Raw genomic sequence first — 20,736 nt, 5'->3', positions numbered from 1 at the left:
AACAAGCTAGCGAAGAACTATAAACAGATCCTGGTGTCTGCTGTACAAGGAACTGCTCTCTGGAGACTGAAAATGTGATCGCTGTTATTAGTCTTTGGAGCTGTTTCTAGACAAACTAATGTGACCAAGCTCTTCATGATGAAGGAACATGTTTCATCATCATTGATGTGTTTTTAATAGGACGGAGGTCTGCGGCACAGAGCAATAAGATATATCAGGCCTTGGACACACACACAATACTTGTAAGTAGGATGAGTTAATTGTTGGTTTGGTTCTGCACATGAGATTTGTTGACAATAAGAAAAATATAGAAAATCGCCAGCGTCATCCTTTAAACTTATAAATCAATATATCCCATTTCTTGTTCCTTTACTAGATACTAATGAATTCATCCACTTTAACAGCTTTTCAGCCTCTGAAGACCACCACAGTTCCCCATGAAACTTTGGTATTTTTATCATTGCAGCTCGGATGATGCATCCTCCAATTGGTCGGACTCCTGTTATGCCTACCCCTCCCCTGAGGAGGAGAGACCGCCTCCCCCTTACCCTTCCTCCTCATCTTCCTCTTCCTCCTCCTCTTGCTCGTCCTTCTCGCTCCCTCACCACCATTTCTACACCCGTGCACCTCCGGGTATGCGTCCCGTCGCTCCCAGTCCCGAATCCGTGCCTCCCGGCCAGTCCCCTCCCCTCCGCCGCTCTGGCTACAGCCCAGCCTCACTCCCCCACTCCCTTTGCCCCTCCCCTCAGCAGCTTGACGTCAACTCCAACCCCAAACCCAACTCCCTGCACCTGCCCAAACAGGCCTCCCTGTCCGACGCTCCGCATGCGCCCCCGTCCGAAACGAATGGCTCCACCCTTTACATCAAACCCCCGCTCGTTCTTACTCGCCACGATCTGTTCCTGAGCTCCCCCAAACCCCCCAACACCCCCCTCTCTGCTCCCCCTCCATGGGCAGCCTGTGCCTGTAACCGAGAGAGAGGAGCCAAGCCGACTAGGTAAATACAGAACCCTGCTTAACTCGTTCGTACAATTCACACACAAATGAAGAGAGGCCCCACAGGGACAGCATGAGAGAGGGATGATGTGAGGAGAAAGAGGGATGGGTGAGATTCAGATACTCCCGACAGCTCCGCCCTATGTTCTGTCTTTTTAATTCCCCTTTGGTTTTCAATCCGTCAGTCATTGAAATCAATCGTTCTTTAGGAGTTTCATTATCAAATCCATCTTTAATTAAATAGCCATGTATGCAATCCATAACTTTCCATGTTGCCAGGATATTCAGGAGCCGGTTGCCAGGCAACAAAGGAAATTCAAAGCTTTCGGTGAATACCATTATAAAAGTGGGCGTTAATGAGTCATGCCAGTGGGCCCAGTCAGCCCTGAGTTGTGCACTGCAAGATCAGACCTTCACTATGAAAACACACACACACACACACACACACACAATGATGCATGTTTAAGATGAAAAGCAAAATCAACTAACAAAATTGCCATGGTGTTTGATATTGGAAAAATGCCCAAAGACGTTCATCTGCATTTATCCACCCCGGCTTTAAATCCTTGCAGCTTCAATCATCCATCCATGCCTCATCTGCTGAAAGTCAGAGCCGGAGACTGTCAGTCACTCAGAGTATAAACTGGTTATGTTTTGAACTTTAAGCCCTTTCCCCATTGGCATTCTGGCTGCACTGCACTGTAAAAGTAAGGAAAATCCATTAAGCCATCAGGGTTTATTTGGGATCTTTTGAACTGTTTCTGCTGCACCGCAGTATAGACTACACATCCGTCTGCAGCAGTGGTCACTCAGGCAATTTGACATTGAACTATGGGTGCTCATATTTTTTTTAAAGAGATTCATGGAAACAGGGTTGACATTATTATTAAAGAGGAGTGAGATGAACAGGACAGCATGTGACTGGAGCGTGTTTTTCTTTCTTCACTCTCTCAGTACTCTAAAGAACAAGGAGCTGTCTCCGGTGATCGGACAGAAGGGAATCCAGGGGACAGTGACCTCTTGTGGACAGCCGCAGCACTCTGAGCACAGCCCACACACCCTGAGGAGAGGTAATCAGGCCTTTGTTTCTTGTATGAGTCACTGAATCCGTAACATCATCTATCTGTTAATCTCATTTGAAAGCCCCTTTTCAGACATGCAGCTTGTTAAGTAGATTCTGTTTGCTGGCAATTTCCAAATTTAGTTAATTAATCGATTTGTCGATTGACAGAAAATGAATCGGCAACTATTTTGATAATCGAATAATCGTTTTAGTCATTTTTTTAAGCAAAAATTTGCTGGTTGCAGCTTCTCAAATGTGATGATCTGAGGCTTTACTGTGTTATATATGACCTGAATATCTTTTTTTTGGACTGTTGATTAGACAAAACTAGACATTTGAAGACATCATCATGAGCTGTACAAAATTATAACAGGAACTTTTCAATATTTTCTGACATTTTATACAGAAAACAATTAATCGAGAAAATAAGGATTAATAGACAATGAAAGTAATTAGTTGCAGTCCTAGTTTGAATAAGCGTCAAAGTCACTTTTCTGTAACAGTCATGATGGCAATGTTACCAAGCTGCAATCATATCAACATAAAGGCTACAGCAGCACAAGGTTAAATAAACAGAGAGACATATTAAAGGTCCCTCTTGTTCCACTGTCTAAGAAAACTAATACATTTGTTATTCAATTATTTTCTCTAAATCTCTAAATCAGCTTTATCAGTTTAAAAGAACAACACTGTAAATGAGCCAGTTTTAAGTTGTAGGGATCTTCTCATGTCAGATCAGTCTAGAAAATTGTTTTCATTCATTGTTTCAAAAGAGGAAAAAAAGAAAAACTAGGAAAACTGCTATAACTCTTACCTGTCTTGAACGTCTGCCATCTTACCCTCTTTCTTCCTGAGAGGACCACAATGAAAATAAGCTTTTAGCTTTATTGTTTTTTATCCTCAACAATTCAATTGTATGTCGGGATTGGCAGACTGCAGTCTTGTATATACTTTGATTGTTGTCAAATAAATCTATCATCATGTCATTTATCCCCTTAATGTTTCAGCTTGCATTTAAGCCAACTGCTTATGATATAAATATCCATCAAAATGCTTTCCATACAGTATGTGAGAAAATAAGATGCCACAACCTAACATCTTGTCATTTTAACTGTCAGATTGTAGGCTATAAAACAGGAGAAGCAGAATTACAGATTCTACTAATGAATGCTCACATTAACGAGTAATTTTACTGGTGGATCTACAGGGTTGATTAGACTAGTGAGACGCATCCCTCGATGATCATTAATTAACTCTAAAATAAGTTTTAAAATCCATCATTTATGCAGCCAGACAACTGATAACACGTTTTTTTTTCCTTCAGATAATTATTTTCCAGCTGAGTGCCGTTCTCTAACAGCACCTCTGCTCCATCTGGTGCATCAGCTGAAATATCTTGCAAGTCTTGCAGTTCTGTCCATAACCTTTTTGGGTTTTTTGTCTCTCCACAGCAAAGAAGCTGGCCCCAATCCCACCTAAAGGCCCGTATTGCCAGACAGGAGCCATGTCCGACCAGTCGACAGGTCAGCCGTCTCCAGTCAGCCTGTCACCCACTCCTCCCAGCACCCCCTCCCCATACGGCTTCAGCTACCCACAGGGGTACGCCACCATCGGCTCCCCGGGACAGATCCAGATGGCCACCACACCGTCTCTCTCCTCCCCGCCCTCGCTGGCCGGGACTCTCACTAAGGCCAGGCCGACACCCAAACCGCCCCGGCAGAGACCCAGCTTACCTCCTCCACAGCCCCCCACCACTCCTGGCAGCAGTCCCCAGCCTCTGGAGCATTCAGCAGGTCTCCTGGATGGTTTATCTCCTGGGGAAAGCATGTCCACAGGTAAGGTCTTTAAAACAAAAGAGGATAACATTTCACTACATGTGTGCACCTTGACTGGACCGCTGTATTTAAGAATTGCTTTGAGGCACTTCATTTCTAAGATCTTTGTACTTCTACTTTATTACATTTTCAAAGAAATGAATGTCCTTTTAGTAAACTACATCTATCAGAGTTATATTGTATTTTGCATAAATAACATGGAATAAATTAATTTATGCTGTGCACTTCAATACAACATCCACAATCAGCATTGCTTGACCACCAGCTTTTACAAGATAACGTTAATAATAGATCAAGGATATGAAGCCCCTTTTCACTAAATTACAAGAAACACATTTAAAACATGTATTTCAACTTATAATATTACTCAAGTACTTTTGATAAGAAACTAATTTCTTTTTTTGATGAAGGATTTTCTTTATTTGGCAGTTTGTTGATATTTATATGTTAAAGTAACAAAACTGCACATTTTGTATAAGTATATATACAAAATATATATATATATATATATATATATATATATATATATACAAGGATATAGAAGAACACGTTTTCAGGACAGTAGAGTTATGTTGCTAAATTATTTATCAGATTGAGATATATATTCATCATGGAGTGAAGGGTTTTAATATAACAAGGAATTCAACATGACAAAGCTCATCTGAGAGCATAAAATATTCCATGAATGTAGTGTAGAGTAACACATTAGATATCATCTAATATATACACCTAAACTTCACTGCATACTAATTAAAGGTCTGGTGATATTCTGTATTTTTTACTGTAAACAAATCCCATGAAAAGACCAAAACCAACAATGATTGATCAGACTAACAAGCATCGTCTGATATATCTTATTCCTCTGTGCTGTGGACCTCCCTTGTTGTCCAAAAACGATTAAAAACACATCAGTGAGTCACACTGTTGCACTGGGTGACATGTTCCTTCATTACCATAATCACACACACAGTAGTTTATTTGACTCAATCCGACACACACCATCTTGCTGCAAGAAATACTCACTAGAGCCTGAAATGTAGGTTCATCCGCCACTGAAAATAGTCCCTGACAAATGCACTATTTCCTCCTGTTTGAGTAACGTTTGCTAAAAACTACAGTGCCCAGCTGTTTTTGGAAATCACTGAGCCTTCTAAAAAAATGAATCTATATATTTGTAACCTGTTTTTAAAGCATCTTCAGTAGTTTTTGCATCTTCAGTAGTAACCAATGACTCGGGACTGAGTGCTACAGAAAGGGTAGTAAAGTCAGAAAGTATTGAGTGAAGGACACCAGTGGTGGAAGAAGTACTTAAGTAAAAGTAGCAATACTACAATGAAGAAATACTCCACTATAAGTAAAAGTCGCGCATCAACAGTCTTAATTAATAAAAAGTACATCAGTATTAGCAGCAAAATGTACTTGAAGTATCAAAATAAAGGTACTCATTATGTAAAATGGCCCAGATTAGGTCATGAAATACAGTATCAATCATAAACTGTATACATTATTGGAATATAAATACGGATTCTGATTGACATTAACGTTGTCATGGGGAGCTAATATATAGTATAATTAAATTATACCGTTGGGTAGTCAGATCTACAACAATGGATATTTTATAAAGTGATCATATGTTTTACATATAAAATATTGATCTGAAAAGTAGCTACATGTTGTTACTATAGCTGTGAAATAAAGTTGAGCACCTAAAAATAAAATACCTCAAAACTGTACTTAAGCAGAGTACTTGAGTAAATGTACTTTGTTAGATTCCACCACTGACTAACACATTATTGGTCTTTTGATGGGATTTGTTGACAATAAGACAAATATAGAATAACCAGTCTTATCCTTAAGGTAATAGTAACTTTATCAGGCTGATTGGTCACTTTTGGAATCTCAACATAAATCTGCACTAAATTATATTATTTGTTGGCTGTTGCTGGATTCTCATCATCACTGGTAGTTTCTAACCATGTTTTTTGTCTGATTTTCCCCTCTTGTTGACTCACTTACAGCGGTATGAGGCGAGAGGTTCAGTGTGATTCTATTTGTGAGAGGGACTTTTAGGGTAAGCAGGAGTTCCTGTGCTAAAGTCTCACCTCCCCACCCTTCCAAACCCCCCTCTATGCCATCCTGGCCCCAACACGGAGCCGGTTTACAGTAGGGTGAAGCTGCCAGCAGATGCGGAGAACGATTCACTGCTCAATGGCAGCTTCTACACCCTGCTCCTTATGTTCCTATACATGACTTCTCCATGTGTATAAACCAACATGAACTACTGTGTTCAGTCCACCTCTAACCCATTTTGTTGGCCTTTGCATGGTGGCTGAGACTGATGCGATGCATGGCTTACATGGGCGTGTCGGACCGTCCAGTCTAAGCAGACCGGGGCGGAAGCTGCAACCTTTTCTTCCCTTAAGATTCCCACTCATAATGCCCTGCTCCGGCTGCCCCTTCCCTTCGGCTTTGACTGCCTCCTCCACTCCCCCCCACACACACTCCCACTCCACTCCACAATGTTGTGCCTCACTGCCCACCGCTCCTCCTCGGTCAACACACTTCCTGTCTGTTCAGTGTCCAGTCGTCCATCACACTCGTTACACCGTGGATGTCATCATTCTCACAAGAGAGGCAAAGAAGTAGCTGTTATTTGTATCAAACTGAGGTCAATGTGTTAGTTTATACATAAGTATAACTAACTAAATTGATCTTGTGCTTTTGGGTTTTGACAGCGTGTTTATAGAATTGATTAGTTGTCGTTTTTAATGCTCATTGATCATGTCTGAATCAGGTTTAAGCATTATGGGTGCACGATATTGACATTTCTGCAAATATCCAATACCGTCTATTATTTTAGCCAACATAGATGCTAATAGTGATACTCGCTGCACCACCACATGTCTACTGTAGTTTCCACCAGTGGAGTTACCCTGTCATTACACTGTACAAACTAAAAATCACTGGGTCAAAATTTTACCCAGTTTGGATATATATACAGTATATATAGCACCAATGCAATATTAGGTTAACTTTACCTAGAACATCGGTTATTTTGACCCAGTTTTACACACAAAAAGCTCAAGTTTTAGCTGAAAACTGTCACAAATTTATTGTTTCTCCTATAAAATGATGTGAATATGACATTTAAAAGATACTCAAGTCATTAACAATCATTGACAAACAGTGACATGTACTGTAAATTTAAAAACAGTAGAATATAACAAGGTTTAGTTTGGGTAAACAACCCGACAATAAAATAAAAAAATACCACTAAAACTAGGTCAAAACAACACCTCGTCTTGAGTGGCTTTCTATGTAAGCCACTATGTTGGTGCTATATTGACCCAAATTTGGTAAATTTTGACCCGGAGTGTAACTTCTGCAGATGCAACTGTCTAAAAAGCAGTGCTTGATTATTACAGTCCTGATTTATTACTAAACATGACACCATATCCGGGTGTCTGCAACCACTGAGGATGAATTACTTAAATTCAAATGTATTAAGCATTAAGTTTGACATATTATATATTATATCATATATTTTGGCTGCAATATTTCAATATTTTATTGTTGCTTTTTTCATTCCATCATTGAACACAGTATTTCCTCAAGTGAAACTTGAAAATTTTATGCAACATTTTTGCATAAAATTTTAACATTGTGCTTTCAAAATTGGCTTGACATTACTACATTAAAACAGAAATGTCCTATGTTTGTACTGGTAATTAACAAATTAATAATCCACATACAGTACATGGCCAAAAATATGTGGATACCCCTATCCACACAGATATAGATATATTTAATCATTGTCCTCATGGGGGAATTGTTTCCACAGTGCATTAGAGTATGTGTACCTCCAAAACATAGACAGATGTGATGTGATGAATTAAAAACCACTGTAGCAGATGGGACACAACTTCTCCATCTAATTGTCCTGTATCTAGATTGAAAAATGAATTGATGAAGCACGCAGGGTCATGTGCCACACAAGTGATGGCTCTGATATTAAGATCTGAGAGGCTGGGGGCATACTTTTATGTACTTTTGGACTGGGGCAGTTTTTTTGGCAGAAGATTAACACCCCTGTTTTTGGAATGACATGTACAACAATCACATATGATTGCAATGCTCATGTGTCCACATACTTTTGGCCATTTAATGTATTAAATTGGTGCAAAACACTGAGATTGAGTAGCATTTATTATTATTGTCCAGTATAATAAGGTAGCAGTCATATCATGCAACCCTGTCATGCATTTTTTTAATTTATTCATACTGTAACTCTGGTTTGGACCTCTGATGACCCACATGCTGTGTGTGACATCATCCAGCATCGATGAACCCACATCTGGAATGATCTGTTTCACTCAACACATCTGTTTCTATTCAAATTAACATTGTGGGGTTTTTTTTCTCCTTTCTGCTGCTCATCCTGTGTGTGTTTGTGCTCCGCCAGGTTCCCTCTGCAACTTGGACATCCCCATCATTAACATGGAACTGGACGGTATTTTTGACTTGCCCCACATCTCCCCCTTCAGGAACTCAGTGGCGCTGCTCGAGTCGACCAACAACAGAGCGGAGTCAGAGGAAGAGTCTGAAAGCACAGTGCTATGACGTCACTGAGTCTCCCCCCCCTCCCCCCTCCCCCTCCTCCTCCTGCTGGGCTGATTAAATGAAACTCAACGCTACTGCTGCACCGTCTCGCTCAAAAACCCCCCCCCCCTAGACTCATTCGTCGACCTTTCACCTCTCCAGCTGGGTCGCTTCAGCCTCAACGACCGCTCTGGATCTCACCTTCACACCTCACCACCTGTACTTGATCCAGAGTTGTAAAAACAAGCTCTTCTATAAAATAACAGAAAAAGAAATGTCCATTCTCACAATCACGAGGCGTTAGTGACAATGCGGTCAGGAGACTTTTGATCGGACACAGAATTTGACATTTTACGTTGGCTGGATCATTTTGATTTTTAGGAAATGTTTGGGTTTTTTTTAATTTAATGTTTTATGTTTCTTTTTGCCTTATTTGATCCACTTGCAATATTGCCTTTAACTTCACACACAAGACTGGAAAGAGGCTACTGGGAGGAATGAGTACTCTTCGCTGCTGCTTTTCATGAGTGAATTTTAACAAGGAAGAACAACATCTGTCCTGCCGATTCTTCTTCTTCTCTCTCTCTCTCTCTCCCATCTCAAGTTCCTCCTCCATTCCTCAGGGGCGTCCCGTTGAAATGCCTCGCTCTGGCATGTGGTGGCCACAACCCCCCCCCCCCCCCGAATTTCTATCCCACCTGAGCGTTCACTGTGAGTGTGCCAGTATGTCGTTTTGGAAAGTGTGTGCGCGTGTGCGTGTGTGTATTTTGCTAGTGTGTGATGTTTTTGGTAATTGTACTACGTGATGTTGCACTGTTGGTGTCGAGCATAAACAGGAATGCATGTTTTAGACATTTAGGAAATAACAACCAGGTTGCAAAGAGGTTAAACGCCCAATCACACTTTTCTCTATATTTACATTCAATCAGGATTTCAATCACTGAATATTTATTGTTTATACTGTACATTTTCAGAGTATATGAGTAACATTATAAATCAAGTCAGATCATATTTTGTATCTACAGGAGAGCTATAAAGATACAGTTTCCTCCAGATAGAATATAGGTGATGTTGTCAGGGAGCTGCAGTATAAAATATATGAGACATAGTTTATGAAAGGTACAAAAATGGAAGGGTTGGAATTAATTTTGTAAATGCAAGTTGAAAAATTAAAAAAAACTCCATGTGATTACACATAATTATTTTTGGCAGCGAGCAAGGTAGCATGGGATTTTTAATTTCTTCATGTCAAGTGAGGATTTGTGAGGAGCTGAAAACACAGAATGACAAGAATATGCGGGTGTGGAGGCTGGAGTGTGCCAACAGAACGGCCGTCGGAAGTAAACAAATCACTCCGCCACTTCTCGCTCGTCACTGTGGGCGTGTTGACACCAGCTGACAAGGATCTATAGATACTGTCACCACAATGTCAACAAGGGAGGGCTTCTGTGTGCGTGTCCCGATAATATTTGAGCTATGTTTTTAGCCTTTTAGTATTTCTTAGCAGTCATTGTCTAATTGAAACAACTCTTCTCCGACAGTTTGTACTACTTTGTGCCAAGCTGCAGCTCTTTTGTCCTTGTTGATTGCTGATTTATTATCTTTCAATCAACTTATTGATCAATCAACCACTCATTGTGCGACTAATCAAAGTGGTATGTCAAAAGTTACATAGTCCTGCTTTAACAGAAGAAACAAATGAATTGTGAGATGGGATATGATAAGAAGACACACATTAAATTGAATAACAAAATGTAAACTTTAAAAGCCTTTTTTAAAATTAGCTTAAAATAAGACTTTATTATTAATTGGCAAATTATATTGTTTTACACTGTATAATTTAAATGCAAATTTATATAATTTTTCACTTATTTTAATGATTGTAATTGAACAAGTAAATATAAAAGTCTTGAATATCTCTGGTGGCACACTCCAGGCTCCATATGGGAAAACCTTGAACAAGCATGTTGAGAATCATCCCTGGTAAGACCTTAGCTGAGAGAAATGTTGGAAACCTCTGAGTGAGAACGTACAGGCACAAGTTTTTGTCCTCCTGCCTTGAGGTATTATAACATCCTATCATATCATAACAAAAAACTGAAAACAGTCTTGACGCACTCCCAGAAAAAAAAGGTGCTACCTGCAAAAACGTGCGCACCTTTTTTTCTGACAGTGCAGCACTGTCTGATGACGCTGGTATTTTGGTCTATATTGGTGAACCAGAGGCAAGTGCAAAGATATGTGTATATGTGTTTATTTTGATGAGAGTATTTATACAGATATATTTCTGAATACTTTTTACTAGGTCTAAAGGGTTGTGATTGTTTCCGCTACACATGAATCTCATCTGAGGGGAAGGGGGGAGCATTCAAACATGGGACCAGACTTTCCCTGCTGTCGCATCAAAATCTTTTCAGAAATCAAAAGTAAGACTTGAAAATCAGTTCAACTGGAGTGACGAGCTTTGCTTATGACGGCAGCCGTTTGTTATTTGCCTTGCGGTGGGTTTTGTTGTGACCTATCCAGATTTGTAAGACTTTCTTTTTTGTCCTGAGAACATCAGTGCATCCACGACACATGGCCTCAAAGTCACTGTGCTGCTCTACCATCCTCTTTCTGTTGAAGAGCGATATTATTCACAGGACTTTTGTAAATATTGAAACCTCTGTACATACATGGTCTGTATATACTGACAGGGGAGAAATTTAAATATATATATATAGATATATAGATATATACAAATACTGTATTGAAAAATATAAATGATGATGAACATTATAACATTATAGTGTACATATAATATTATAATGTTGCCGGTTCTAGCACAATATCTCCAGTTTCACACGAAATAACATCAAGTAGACTTCGCACAGTTAAAGCAGCTCTAATGGCACTGACTCCAGGTTAAATCTAGTTTATAGATTTTCTCAATAAAAACTGCTGATAGTGCTTGTGTTGCAGAGTTCTTTACTTCAGAATTAACCTCTTGAACCCTGATTTTAGCTTTACAGTTAGAAAAAAATGTCCACACCATTTAAAAATATTGCAAATAGTACTCTTGTGTATAATTTGTTTGTTTTTTTTTTAACATTTCCACATAGTTCAACCTGGCATATTTCATATTTTTGAAAATGTTGGGATCTTGTTTAGAATTTAAAATAGTTTTCTGTGGGTTCGCACAATCCTTTTTTAACACAACCTGCAGTTGGGATCAATTACAGGGTCAACAGGGTTTAAGAGGTTAAGAGACACTCTGCAAGGAAACTGCATCACTGTCTTTAAAGTTTGACTTTTAGACAGCAGAAAATGAATCTCCTCAGTTCCACAACATGAATAAAAAAATAAAAAAGACATACACAGATATGTCCCCATGTTAGATATAAGATAGATTAAGTAATTTTAAAATTAGAGCATGCAAGAACTTTCTTCACCAGCAGAAAAACTACAGAATCAAAGAAAAATTAGACATTTGCTACAATTTAGGGCTGCAAAAAAATATTTTTATTATTGATTAATCTGCTGATTAATTGTCGTTGGTCTGTAAAATGTCAGAAAACAGACCAAGGTCATTTGTGCGACTCAAAAACCAAAAGATATCCTGTTTACTATCACATGGGACAAAGAAAATCCTCACAATAAAGGAGCTGAAACAAGGAAATATTTGGCGTTTTGTGTTGAAAAATTACTTTGATTGATTACTTAACTAACCGTTTCAGCTCTGCCACAATTCATGCCAACTGAATTCAATCAGTTCCTCCAGATGAGTTGAAATCAATACAGCATGAAATGCTATCACCAGTATTTACAATTTAAATATTTAAAGAAGTTCATGCTGACAACACAAAACATTTTTTAAAAAAGAAGTTATTGTTGCAGTTTGGCTGTGCTGAGGTGAATGGTCTGTCCTGTCTTTGTCTGGATTTCTGTGTTACAATGTGCTGCTCTTCGTTTTGTACTAAAGGGTTTCAGATTAAGGCTTGTACATACATACAGTATTCTTCAAACACAACTTTATTGACAATAATCCTGTCGAGCAGAGACAGTCAGCGCGAGATTCCAGAGACAGTTTCCAGTATTACAGCTTTTGCAAGCATGCCCTTTGAGCACTAAAATACGAAGGCCTTTTTTTTTTACATGAATAGGTGGAATGTACCGGTGATAGACGATGTTCACCTCATAGGTTGTGATACAGGCGGATTTGTGTGTGTTGTGGACATAGTTTCAAGTAAAAGAGGGTGGAGGGATATTTAATAAAAGTGTGTTATGACCAATTTGCAGGGGGCGGGAGGGGGGGTTAATTCGACATTGTCCTGTGTGAAACTCAGCAGCATGCTTTTTAACCATGCCTATGAAATATGTCTCATTTTTGGTCCTATATAAATGTGCTTGTATTTATTTTTTATAAGTGAATAGATCGACCTTTGCAAGAGAAAAATAATTCAGTGCTGCCCTTGACCTTTTTCAGTCAAACTCCCCATCGATTCTGCCAACAGTTTATTTGAATCACTCATGATTTACTGCTTGTTTTTCACCTTCTGTGTTACATTAATACAGTACATTCCACCCTTTTTATCTATAGCAAATAAGAAAAAGCACATTTGACTCAAAACACAGACCAAAATATCTTCAGCTAACATGATGGAAAAGAAGATGATTGTGGCCAGAATCCTGCGCTTTCAGAGGAATAAAATCTGGTTAAAAACTTTTCTGACTCTCAACTGAAATCATAGATGGACTTTCCTGTCGGCAAGCAAGAAAAAACATGCTGCATACAGGTTTGTTTTTTACCCGTACACTCTGTAGATTACACTGTGGTGCATGCAGCCATTGCAAATACATCTTCAATCATCTTTTTTTGTTTTTGCTCAAGTTTGAGTTCCAAGTAAAGGGGGCCAAAATAAAAAGGGAACAAATAAGTGATCAAGGAATCTTTTTAGATTGAAAAGTTCTTTGTGTCGAGCTGTAGTGACACTGTGGACTCTTTAAAGTTTGAAGTGAAGAGGAAATGCCTTTTCTTGGACATGCTATCTCCCAGTCACCAAGTGGAACACAGTGTAAGATAAAAAAAAAAAAATCCTCATCCGAATGTCAAAACTATTAAAATGTTTTTATATTACTTGGATTTTCTGTGTTTTTGTTATGAATGATAAATGTAAAAAATGGTGTTCAGAAAGAGGCATCTTGGGACCAAAAAGCAAATAAAAAAAAGAAGAAGAGTACCCAAAGTGCTGCAATATATTAAACGTTGGTATAAAACTGTCTGGTTGGGTTGCAGTGATTTCTCACTACAAGGAAACCTTCAGTCACATCCAAGGTGCTTTAGTGAAGGCCAAACACATTCTGCAGAGGTATAAAACATTCAATTACATTTTTGAATTGCAAGGTAAATCAAAATGTAAAGTGGCTGACAGTGTCAGCGCTGAAAAGCACCTGGCAGGCAGACCATTATGACAACAAGCAACCATGGTGTGTTTACTGATAAACATCAACCTTACAACCTGTTTAGTCATGATCATAACAGGCTGTGCTTCATGCAAAGAAAAGAGCAACCAATATAATGCAGAGAAAAACAGAAAATAAAATCACACAAGATGAAGCATCAGTTCGTTTTCTCTCTTACCTCTAGTGGTATCTAGTCACGCAGATAATGGAGGTGAATGGAATTTGTTGAGCTGACAGCGTTGAAAAATGACATTTAAATAAGAGTTTCCAGCCACTCTAGGGACTTTGTTAGGAAATAAATAATATTTGGAACAATCCTTTTAATAGATATTGAGATATTTCACTGAATAAGTGAAAATTTTTACTTGCTGTTGATTCTTGATGAAGAGTCAGAGGATCACCAACGTCAGTAGGATTCATCCTCTGGGCACCATGAATACCTGTACTGCATTTTGTGGCAAGCCACTCAAAATTTGACAAGACATTTCACTAAATAACAAAAAATCTCATGGTGGTATTAGAACAAGTCATTGAATCACCAAAGGAGTAGTATTCATCCCCTGGGGACCATGAATATCTGTACAAAACTCTTCTTCCAGCCAGTGGTTTTTGAGATATTTCAGTTTGGACCAAAGAGATGGACACTGCTAGCATGGCACAAACTGCACTTCTTCAGGAATATTGCCGTCTACATCCTGAAGAAGGCAGTTTGCCAAAATGTTGATCTTCATTGTTTGAAATAAATGCATCGGAGTTCACATTTTTTGATGTCTGCCTGCAAGCACCTCACTAGAATATGTGTGCGTTTTCCCTCAGTTTTTTAAAAACTCAACAGAAACATTGCTTTCCAATAACAATTTCTCTGTTACTCTAACTTATCTACAGACGTCCCTGTCAACCATTTTCATCTTGTTTTGTCTATTGAGGATGTTACCACCTAAATGTCATTTTTCAGTGCTGTGAGCATCATAGACACATTTCTATTCCCCTGCATTGTATTGGTGTGAAAACTCAAATCTCAGACAGATATTCTCAAAACCTGGAAATAATCTGCATCTGCATGAAGTGAACTGACCCTTTAAATGATGACACATGCACGATGAGTCCTTACCTTTAATTTCGTTCAAAAAGTTAAACTGTGGTGAGGCAGCTGCTTCGAATGACTTGTCCTTGAGATCAGAATATACAACATAGTGAAATATGACTTTGAGTAGCTCTGATTCATCACAGAAATTGACTCAATTATCATGATGTCACAATAATGTTATTAACTCAACTGAAATGTACTCTGAGTGCCTCTTACCAAAGTCCATGCTGATGTTTAAGGGTGAGTTGTAGGCCTGCAGGTACTGTTGTGGGCTCTGGAGCTCCTCTCGAGCCAAAAGCTGGTTGAGAACCTCCTGAGGGACGATCAGCTCCGGAGTCTCATCCAGCACTGATCCAGGAGGGGCCTTAGAGCACATTCAGACAGGATTATTTCATAGTGGTGAAAACAGGAAAACAAGTAGGTGAGATTTGTGTATCAATTTGTTTACAGACACTCTTATAAATGACATAAAAGTGGACACACCTTAGATATTTCAAGCTGTTCGTTCAGTTTCTGCAGTGCTGACAGAACACAGCAAACCAGAGTCTCTGTGCTCGATTCCTCATCCTCAACTCCCTTAGCCTCAAGGTCCCCGGCCACCTGATCTGCATTTAGCACCTTCAATCAGAAACATAAATCACTCAGTCAAACGATGGTCATGCATACAGAACTGACAAGGAAATCACACAGACGGGTGACATATTAAAGGAAATGGCTGAAATGGTTTGATGAGTATGATATGGATCATATGTTAAGGCCTTCTATTTGTTGAGCACATATAAGAGATTTACAGGCCAAAATGTCAGAGACTAAACACCAAAAAGAGGGAATATCTTTTGGAAGAACAGTGTTCATCTCCCTAGTAGAGCTCCACGGACTTTAAAAGGAGCACTGAAGCTGATCTGGAGGCTGGTGGTGGAACAACACCTTACTAAAATATTTAATTTGTCAGCTAGCTGTATTTGCCTCATACTAATGAAACTTCAAAGATTGAAAGTAAAGATGAAAAGCAAACCTTGTAGCTCCATTGCTGGAACAGCCTGCTTTGAGGGTTATGTGCCATGAACACAACCTTGGGAGCTTCCAGCAAAATACTAAAAGGGAATGTAAAAATAATAAGCATGGGTTCATATACTGTATAATATAAGATCAACAAATGTCAGGAGCTTTTCTTTGCTCTATAATGATTCCTAGTGGAGGTTTATGGACATACTGTAGTTACACATTTAAGAAAACACAAAAAACACATATATACAGTAAGTGGACAGCACATTTAAAATCAAACTCTGGGCAAATATAATACTTTAAAGAAGAAAATAGTGAATGAATAAATAAACTAATGAGCAAACAAGCAGATAAATATACAACAGTTGAATTTATCAACAGTAGTTGAATGTAACTAAGTGCAATTACTACCACTACTTTATACTTCTACTCCACTACATTTCAGAAGGAAATTTTAGATTTTACATACAAAACACTGGATAACCTAATAAAATTCAAGGCTTTGTTAAAGATAAAACCAGTTGTTCACAACCTTTTTGGTTGTTTTGGAATGACCTCTTACAAAAATCAGAGTCTAGTTGGGGCCCATCGCTACATTTCAGAGTTTTTAGCAGATACACCACAGAATAATCTCCTTCTAAACTTCTCAGATAGTTTGGTTGATATAACTGTTCAAGGCTCAAAGAAGTTAAATTCCCCAATTATTTCAAGAGAAAAGTCCAAAATATTTATACAAATTTGTATAAAAATTTTGGATGTTGCCCATAGTTTAATCCATTATATAATAATATTTCACTGACAGGCTCTTTTCTACGGAACAAGTACTTTTACTTTTGATACGTTACATACATTGCTGATAATACTTGTGTACTTTAACTGAAGTGAGTTTTTGAATGAAGGACTTTTTATTTGTAATTTGTGAATATTTTCACATTGTTGCATTACCTGAAGGATCTAAGTATTTCTTCCACCACTGTTTAACAGTGTTTGGACGGTTGTACATGCTGTAGTAGTATTGTTAGTTTTGTTTATAGTTTAATTAATCTGTTTCTATCTTTGTTAAGATCTTCTGTTGAACCATAGTCACACCGATCCTTTCTGTTCACAGGGATGGAAAAATCACAGAAAATATTCAGTAGTAATCAAGCATCAATAATGAAACTTTTAAGATGGCTGCTTCATACTGAAAGCATTTGAACGCTTCTTCTTGTGAGTGAAGGCTGTTATTTTAAGACATTTACTGATGCCAGTAGAGTACATGCAACAAACTTACAACATCACATGATGAATATTTGCTTGATAAACTGGCTCTATGAGATGAATTTAAACTTTGACTAACGGTACTATGAAGTGGATTGTATGACAACACTATAGCATATATGATATTATTCTTCATCATTACCCGTCTGACTGTTGCTGCATGTCTTTAAGGTCTTTCAACACAGCAACCAGAACCTCCCTGGAAGACTGGAAGAGACACACACAGAAAACCGTAAATACAAAATTTCACACATTAATGAACCTTCACCATAGACTGACTGAACTTTTGTTTTCAGTAACACTTACTTCAATGACATGAAGCAGACAGGACGGATAAATCAGCAGCAGGCCCGTCATGTAATCCCACGTGTACAGCTTGCTCAACTGAAAGTTGAGTTTTTCATAATGAGCTGTGTGGAAACAAGCAACAGAACAGTGTATAGTATTTGTTGGAAGCAGGCAGTTGCAGTCAGCGTGAGAGCCCAGCTCTGCTGTACACATAGTCTCTCCTGGGTCTTTTACTGTGGGCTTTCTATTCTGTTTCATTAAGCAGCAGCCACAAAAAAGCTCTTTCAAGGACACACTGCGGGCTCATTCACATGCAGAAGTGTAAAACTTATGAAAACATCCAAACAAGGCAAACAAGAGAGCTTTTCACTGCGCAGAAAGTAGCTGCAGCACATTTTAGTGATTTTAGGTGTTGGAAAATTGTTCGAATTTAACAGTGACGAATTGATGTCCAAGAGAACACCATCACCCTTCATTTATTCTAAAGGAAAATTGGACTGGCATAAGGTGATTAGATCACTGATGAGAATGAGGAGATGTTGTCAGTGAAGTGGCGTTATGTTGTTATCAACCACTGAGCTGTGCTCTCAGTATTCGTGGCTCTAAGGTAATTGCTGGCTGACCTCCCAGTTCTGTCCTGTCAGCGAGATCGCGGGGGAGCCGAGCAATCACTATGAGCCGCTGTAGCACGATCTTCTGTGGAAACAAAGAAAAAGTCTTAGAAAAACCTGCAATGAAAGCAGAATTGTGTGCAGAAATGACAGACCTGCCCTCATGCAAACATGGAATGAGACACTTAAATCATGCTTGATCACACATTGAGCACAAAATAATAGGTTGCTTTACATTAGTTTTCCACTTTTTGCAGCATTACCAATAACAATCAGTTAAATCCAGTATCTATCAGGAAAAAGATCTCCGAATTAATTAAGAAAACAATCAACATTTTCCAAAACAGAACTGTGAATTTGCATCTGTACAATAACTTTATCTCCTCTTGTCTGTTATTTTATACAAACCACATCTTCTTCCACATCCTTCCTCTGTGCCATAAGATAGTGAAATAAACTAGTCCCAGCTTCTTCCTCCGTCTTTTCCTCTGCTTTCAATGGGCCAATCTTTTGCTCGCTGTTTTTCTCCATCTCACCCTCTCCCGTTTGTGCAATTCAAGCACTGAGTGAGAGCTGCCTGCCTTCAGTGTTTATAAAAGCTTATATCCTAGAAACGTATTGTTCCCCAGATTCTATAAAACGAAGCCTGCTGCACTCTGGTGAGATTACAGACGTACACGATAAACACAGGAGCCAATCACAGGCCAGGACAGCCTTGTATTTCAGGTAATAAAGGACAATAGGAGGAGGAACTGTATGATGAATATGGCAGAGGATGGTGTAGTAAGACGATGAACTGTGTTAGATCTGAGTGACTGTCATAAACTGTTTGCATGATAAGAGCAATGATATGTGGGTTAAAGAACAACAAACTAGAATTACTAATTTGGATCTGAAAAACTCGACTAAAACTGTGCTGTACACCAGCCTCATGTACACTCAGTATTTGCTGTTCACTTACCAGATTATCACTCAGATGGTGGAAATATTCAGATCCTTTACTTAAGTAAAAGCCAAAATGCTGTTGTCTAAAAATACTCCATTACAAGCAAAAGTCCTGAATTCAAAATGTTAAGTAAAAGTATTTATTATCGTCAGCAAAATGTACTTTAAGCACCAAAAGTAATAGTACTTATTATGCAGACTGGCATCTTTTAGGGTGTTATATTATTACAGTATATTTATTATATTGTTTGTTTTTATTTCTAACAAATTACATGTCAGCTCATTCATATTATACAAGAATCACACAATTTTATTGATAATATTAATGATAATACACATAATTTATATAGCGCCTTCCACACACTAATGCAGCTCAAAGCGCATAACTTTTTTTTTTTTTTAAAAGAGCATATAATTTAAACAGTAGTTACAATATTAAAATATATTATTTTTTGTAAAATAAATCTTCAAGTAACTAAAGTTGTCAAATAAATGTAGTAGAAAGTACAATATTTCCCTCTGAAATGTAGTGGAGTGGAAGTATAAAGTAACATCAAATGGAAATACTCAAGTACAATATAAGTATCCCAAAATTGAACTTAAGTACAGTACTTTATCGTTTTACAAACTTTTTATTCAGTTTAAATTAGGAACCAGAAGGTCTCTTTGTAAGTGTGCCAGAAAAAAAACCCCAAAAGTTATTACAATTACAACGTTAAAACAAAGTTATTTTGCTCTTTTTTTCTCCAAACACCCGTTTTGGGACATGTTAGCTACCAAAGCACTAACTTATATTGCTATTAAATGTGCTATATTGACCTATTTCAATGTAATATATTGTCTTATATATATATAATAGGGGCACTGGCATGATATTTTTATAAAAAATAAGCATTTTAGGTGATCAGTAACCCTAATTTAATGATTGTTGGCAAATGTTCTTGGGCCTTATTTTAAGTTTTTGCTTCATTTGTGGGCAGTCGGATAACCGTTAGTTAGGATAACCGTTACTACAGGTTACCGTTAAAAGGCTTCAGCACAAACCTCTCTCATTCTCCCGTCAAACACTTCAAACATTGTCACTGTGCCTCCTCCTTCCTCCTCCGAGTATCTTTCATCAGATTGGGATGAAAAGTTTGTGGATTTTTGCGAAGTGGCCATGGTGGCACTCAGCGGGGGATGTTTGGGTCTCCGCTCTCTGTAGGTTGCTACGGCAACGAGTTCGTCACTGACGTCAAGACGCATTTGACGTAACATAACAAACAAAAACAAAAATAAACAACAACAGAGCAAAAGATGGGGGGCAGGTGCCTGGTTTGCCCAGTTGGTGATGCCCAGTTATTATTATTATTATTATTATTATTATTATTATTATTATTATTATTATTATTATTATGTTCTTTGCAAAACATATGTTACAAAGTGCATCACAAGGCAGTAGAAGCAAGATAAAAAGGTAGAAAATATATTAAAATAGAGCAGATATAGTGATAAAATAATAGACGTAACAAAACAAAGAAATAAAAAGACATTGTAACTGATACCAGTAAAGGTATTTCAGTGATACCAAACGCAGTTCTAGTCAATGACCAGCAGATGGGGCTA

General features: G+C 38.2%; 2 protein-coding genes across 7 annotated transcripts in view; one reads left to right on the top strand and one right to left on the bottom strand.

Moving 5' to 3' along the window:
* The window catches only part of LOC122971714 (rho GTPase-activating protein 44-like), a 105,392-nt gene extending 95,786 nt beyond the window's left edge, over nt 1–9,606 (top strand). For 3 of the 4 annotated variants that reach the window (XM_044338459.1, XM_044338458.1, XM_044338457.1), the window contains exons 17-19: nt 1,951–2,066; nt 3,511–3,894; nt 8,357–9,606. In XM_044338459.1, coding sequence (XP_044194394.1) covers nt 1,951–2,066; nt 3,511–3,894; nt 8,357–8,514 — 658 coding nt within the window. In that variant the 3' untranslated portion in view covers nt 8,515–9,606. Of the gene's footprint in view, nt 1–466; nt 998–1,950; nt 2,067–3,510; nt 3,895–8,356 lie in introns of all 4 variants that reach the window. The other variant, XM_044338460.1, reaches the window with a different exon arrangement.
* On the bottom strand, nt 3,793–20,361 carry LOC122971716 (testis-expressed protein 47). Of its 3 annotated transcripts, none has more exons than XM_044338462.1 (9): nt 20,176–20,361; nt 18,199–18,271; nt 17,594–17,697; nt 17,430–17,494; nt 16,038–16,116; nt 15,506–15,640; nt 15,239–15,386; nt 15,047–15,104; nt 3,793–3,873 (listed from the first exon to the last, which is right to left on the bottom strand). In XM_044338462.1, exons 1-8 carry the CDS (start codon nt 20,290–20,292, stop codon nt 15,067–15,069), a joined length of 759 nt encoding a protein of 252 aa, XP_044194397.1. In that variant the 5' UTR covers nt 20,293–20,361; the 3' UTR covers nt 3,793–3,873; nt 15,047–15,066. The 3 variants fall into 3 exon arrangements, with proteins under 3 accessions (XP_044194397.1, XP_044194398.1, XP_044194396.1); XM_044338463.1 differs by having other exon boundaries at nt 3,820–3,901; XM_044338461.1 differs by lacking the exon at nt 3,793–3,873 and adding an exon at nt 13,711–13,833.
* Nucleotides 20,362–20,736: the final 375 nt, after the last annotated feature.

This window comes from Thunnus albacares, chromosome 20 (genome assembly GCF_914725855.1).
Source record: "Thunnus albacares chromosome 20, fThuAlb1.1, whole genome shotgun sequence".
NCBI classification, from domain to species: domain Eukaryota; kingdom Metazoa; phylum Chordata; class Actinopteri; order Scombriformes; family Scombridae; genus Thunnus; species Thunnus albacares.
Note: the sequence above shows the minus strand (reverse complement) of the source record. Positions and strands in the feature narration are given on the sequence as shown.

Bases quoted from the DNA above. Each gene is read 5' to 3' on its own strand.
- LOC122971716 (XM_044338462.1), bottom strand. From the start codon at position 20,292: ATGGCCACTTCGCAAAAATCCACAAACTTTTCATCCCAATCTGATGAA. The intron at 18,272-20,175 runs GTTTGTGCTGAA...TTGTTTCCACAG, and splicing joins TTGACGGGAGAATGAGAGAG to AAGATCGTGCTACAGCGGCT. The intron at 17,698-18,198 runs GTCAGCCAGCAA...GTTTCCACACAG, and splicing joins TGACAGGACAGAACTGGGAG to CTCATTATGAAAAACTCAAC.